Source organism: Puccinia triticina, chromosome 10A, assembly GCF_026914185.1.
Source record: "Puccinia triticina chromosome 10A, complete sequence".
NCBI lineage: Eukaryota > Fungi > Basidiomycota > Pucciniomycetes > Pucciniales > Pucciniaceae > Puccinia > Puccinia triticina.
The window spans coordinates 1,932,912-1,938,185 of NC_070567.1; the positions used below are offsets into that span (position 1 = coordinate 1,932,912).

Genomic DNA, 5,274 nt, shown 5'->3' on the forward strand with positions numbered 1-5,274 from the left:
CCTCCAAACCCAACATGATACACATTATGCTAGACATAGCCCCAAACCCCACCTAGATTATTACTTCCTGAAACACTTCATGAAACACCTGACTCCTCCTATCTTAGATCCTTAGATTACTTCTTCCTGAAACACTTCCTGAAACTCATAACTCCTCCTATCTTAGATCATAGAATATTCTACCCCTTTTATGTCTCACATATCCCCTCCTCCAACTAGGAAGATTGCACCATAGCCCCCAGAAGATGGCATCATCCCCACCCACTATTACACCATCATGTGACTCCTTGAACCACTACTCTGACCACATGGCTGTTTCATCCTATAGAAGTAGAATGTTCTATGCTTCCCTGCAGGTTATCCTTGTTTCCTCATGGCTCCTCTTTCTTGTGTATATAAACTGGGTTGTTTTCCTCTTCATTTATTCCCCATCAGATCCTGTCAAAGTAATTCAGATCACTGGTCACCATTCACTAGCCTAGCTTATGCCATTAAATCAGAGTGGACAAGCTTGATAAGTCTATGCCAAATATATCAGGTTGGACAGACTTTACATTACCTTTAACTTGCTATTAGATTAGTAGAAAGTAAACCCTTAGACAAACCTCTCATCAAGGGTAATAACACCTCTCGATGACCGCTGATGACCGGTCATCGAGGTGAGTCACATCCCTCGATGACCGGTCAGACCGGTCATCAAGGGGAATAACACCTCCTCTGGATGACCGGTGTGTACCAGTCATTGAGGGGAGGTGCTACTCTCAATGACCGGTCGGTCTGACCGGTCATCAAGAGAAGGTGCTGCTCCCCTTGGTGACCGGCACAGACCGGTCATTGAAGGGACTCACACTTCTCGATGCTCCCGATGACCAGTCAGACCGGTCATCGAGGGTATTAACACTTGATGACCGGTGATGACCGGTCATCGAGGTGAGTCACATCTCTCAATGACCGGTCTGTGCCGGTCATCGAGGGGAGTAACATCTCCTCTCAATGACCGGTCAGACCAACCGGTCATCGAGAGTAGCACCTCCTCTCGATGACTGGTACACACCGGTCATCAAGAGGTGTTATTACCCTGGATGACTGATGTGACTGGTCATCGAGAAATGTGACTCACCTCGATGACCGGAGATGACCGGTCATCGAGAGGTGTGAGTCCCCTCGATGACCGGTCTGACCAATCATCGAGAAGTGTGAGTCCTCTCAATGACCGGTGGTGACCGGTCATCGAGAGGTGTGAGTCCTCTCAATGACCGGTCAGACCGATCATCGAGAGGTCTGAGTCCTCTCGATGACCGGTCTGTGCCGGTCATCGGGAGGTGTGACTGATGACCGGTCCGCGCCGGTCATCAAGAGGTGGGAGTCCCCTTGATGACCGGTAAAGACCGGTCATCAAGAGTAGCACCTCCCCTTGTTGACTGGTACACACCGGTCATCGAGAGGTGTGACTGATGACCGGTCCGCGCCGGTCATTGAGAGGTATGAGTCCTCTGGATGACCGGTTGTGTGAGTCCCCTCAATGACCGGTCCAGACCGGTCATCAAGAGGTGTGATTGCTGTGGGCACTCCAAAGAAAAGGAGACTTGGAGTGCACCCCAATGCACTCCATTTGGTATTTGCTAGCTGGAGTGCAAAGCCAAAATCCTTCACTGAAAAGGTGGAGTGCTTGGGCTTGCACTCCATTTTTTTTCGAGTGCATCTAGCTGCACTCCCCTATTTTGGTCAATTTTGGAGTACCCAGTTGTGTACTCCAAGAAACATGGAGTGCCCATCTGGGGACTCCATGTTTTGGGAGTACAAAATCAAGGCACTCCAACTTTTTTGGAGTGCTGGCCCCCTAAAGCCAAGAATGTGGAGTGCATGAAGTAAAAGTTTGGAGTGCATTTAGGCTGACCCTATAGGTAAGGATATGATTTTTATATGATGAGCAACAAATGATAGATTACAAATTCTTGAGTTGGGCAACCGCAGCGGCGGTACCAGAAACTATCAAACGAGCGGGCCCGAGATTGAATCCTGCTTCCACAAGGTTGGCCTCGGTCATGCCTTTGAAGACAGACGAATGATAAATGGAGTGCTTTTGCATGGTAGCAAGCGTGTGTTCGTCGTCCTCGGCGAGATATGAAATAAAGAAAAACTGTCTCATGGTCAGATCAGCAGCCGCGCGGCGGAGATGTTGTGTCTTGGGAGGTCGAGTAGGAGGAAATGACTGCAACAAGCACTCGGGTGCGTTGGTCAGTGGGGCCGTGGAGGAAGTCATCGTGATTGTGTCTGCGGGGTTGTCTGCGCAGTGATCCGAGTCGGCACCGCTGTCATTGTTGATCGCTTTGAAGGCACCATAATCTGCTGGTAGGGTCGACTCCGTGGTGCTGAGGCTGGGCTAAAACGCAAAAATTCTAAACTGATGATCACAAAAGAAAAAGATCAAACTACATACTGGAGGGGCGGGGCTGGCGGGTGGCAAATCCTCCCTGTTTTCATTGGTCCGCGTGATGCGTAAGACGGCCTTGGCGCCTTCTGGAAGTAGGTAAAGCCAACGCCGGAAAGTCTTGAATGCAGACTGAAACCTGTAGACCTGGATTGTTTTTGGTCGGACGATCTCGCCGACCCAGCTGAGTCGCCCAAGGGCTTCGAGTATTTGCAGGGTGCCACCAACCTTGAAATCTTCCCGAGTCGAGTCGAGGTGCCGGAAAATACACTCCTTAAATCAATTGCACCGAGCCAAAGTGTCTTTGAGCTCCGCAATTGATGAAGATATGTGGCACCTGTGGGGGGTAATCTTCTCGGGTGCGGTGACGGCCAATAAGTCATTGCACAGTTCATGATCGTACTGGATTTCAAGATGCATGTTGGGCGGCGTCAGCAGAACTATTGGAAGGGATCAATGAGAAGCAAGAGATGAGGAAGGGGGACTTGCAAATGATGGTGCGGAGGGGAGGGCCGAGGGCGATCAATCACCGAGGAGGATGGGCGATTTGTCGTGCTGTTTGCTGGCGTGCTGGCCGTCTCCTGTTACTGACGGGATGTGGCCGCCATGTCCGACGGCGGATGTTTGGTCGGGGCGTGTTTGCCGGCGACTCGACCGGGCAAGTTAACATAACTTGCCTGAAGTCGAGTCAACTTCACCTGAGCTTGAGTTTCGGCGGGAGAGTGGTCAGATGGTCGGCAATTTGACAGAGCGGGGGTCAATTTGCCGGTGGCTTCCACCCCCTGTCAATCTGACGGGCGAAACTTTAAAAAGCGAAACCGCCGTGTACGACTCAACAGCTCGTTCCGGTCAAAGCCCCTGGCACCTTCTCGCCCTCGGCCCAACTCGACGGGCTGTCGCAAGACCAGCAGCTGGCCCAGCAACAGCTCGCCTACGAGACCCTTGCCCGGATCAAAGGCGCCTCGGCCGTCCCGCTCGACCAGCAGATCTTGAGTGGCAGCATCCAGGACTACCGCTCCAACCTGGCCATGAGCTTCATTCCCAATGGGATCCATGCGCTCAACGGGCTTCCCCTCGGCGGGAGCATCCCAAACACGGCTGCCGGCTTCCCCCTGGCCCCCACCGCGATGGTCGCTAACGAGTCCGGGGGCACCTTGCTCGACCGCGAAGCCGGCTCGACAACATGCACAGCCCCTCTGCCTCCGATGACGGAGATGCAACTCCTGCTGAAAGAGCTCTCTCGGGAGCCGATGGCGGAAGATGAGAAGCAGCACCAGCAGTACGAGGAGGAGGACCAGCAGCTGGTGGCGGCCGAGTTCCGTCCGCCAGTGACCTACTACACCACCGTCCCGCCACCGATCAACCAGCTGGACCCGCACCGAAGACTGGTCAGTGCGGTCTCCGACCCGGCCCGATTGAGAGAAATCCGCAAACGGTTCGACTCCAACACGCTCAGCCAGGAAGAGATGGACCAGATCGCGAGCGAGCTGCTCGAGGAGATCATCTACCTCTCCTCGGACTACATCGGCCCAGAAGCCCTTCGAGAAGTGCTCGCACCCGATCAAGATGCTCATGCTCGAACGCTATGCGCCCCATCTGGCGATCATCGGTTGCCACAAGAACGGGACCAGGGCGGCGCAGAAGATGATCGACTGTGTGAGCAACGCCGAGGAGATGCGGCTGATCTCCCAGAACCTGCGTCCCTTCGGCCCCCCGCTCCTGCTCGACTCTCTTGGCAACTACGTGATGCAATGCTGTCTGCGCTTTGGCGCGCCCTACATGTAATTTTGGGAAGAACGCGAAGTGACCTGAGATGATGATGATTTAACCTAAGTAAGTGACGACTCTCGACAACACAGCTTAATGCTCCAGCAACACACCTGAGATGATGATGATTTAACCTAAGTAAGTGACGACTCTCGACAACACAGCTTAATGCTCCAGCAACACACCTGAGATGATGATGATTTAACCTAAGTAAGTGACGACTCTCGACAACACAGCTTAATGCTCCAGCAACACACCTGCGGCGACGCAGGGATTGTTTTGATTTGATTTTGATGATGTTTGAGGGACGCGCACAAGAGAGATGAATATCAGTCTCTTCCTCACGAGTATAATGATGTAAACGCGTGATTTTTATTGTGACGACATAAGAAATAAGAAAAATAATTTTAATATAAAATAACAAACCTGAGATGATGATGATTTAACCTAAGTGTTGAACTTACATTAGTTCTTTGTTATTCTCAAACTTAAGCTACTTTAGCTCTTATACATAGTTATTATTTACACCCTGTTGTTGACCCCGAAACCTAGTTGATCTTATAAAGTCCGACCACTTTTGTACTTGCTCTTTTCTCAATCAACTTATTGTTTCATCCTCAACACACTCAAACACTAACACTCATCTTATCGATCAGGTCTGTACTTCATTTAACTACAACTCATGTATCCTGTTCTCAATCTCGTCTTCCCATTTAGGTTAGTGTTTGATATCGGTGTCTTGTAGTGTATTGTGTAGATACTGATAACGCTACACCTCTAAAGGTGTGTATAAGAAAACAATGAACTTATTGTTTCATCCTCAACACACTCAAACACTAACACTCATCTTATCAATCAGGTTAGTGTTCGATATCGGTGTCTTGTAGTGTATTGTGTAGATACTGATAACGCTACACCTCTAAAGATTCTCGCAGCTCATTAGGTTATGAGCCCAGATTGTGCTTAATCTGAAACCTCATTGAACTCGAGCCTTTAGTAAACGCTATGACCAATAAAGCAATTCATCGTCTACCTCTTCTCACAAGAACAACGTTTGACGACTGGCGCAATGTTAT

The 5,274-nt window shown here is 50.5% G+C and overlaps 1 protein-coding gene across 1 annotated transcript; it reads right to left on the reverse strand.

Annotated features, from left to right (window-relative positions):
• Positions 1 to 1,945: 1,945 nt before the first annotated feature.
• Positions 1,946 to 3,039, reverse strand: PtA15_10A210 (uncharacterized protein; the record flags this gene model as incomplete). Its single annotated transcript, XM_053160365.1, has 4 exons — positions 1,946 to 2,383; positions 2,441 to 2,704; positions 2,801 to 2,871; positions 3,024 to 3,039. The coding sequence occupies 4 exons, from the start codon at positions 3,037 to 3,039 to the stop codon at positions 1,946 to 1,948; spliced, it is 789 nt and encodes a 262-aa protein (XP_053024346.1).
• Between the last annotated feature and the right edge of the window lie 2,235 nt (positions 3,040 to 5,274).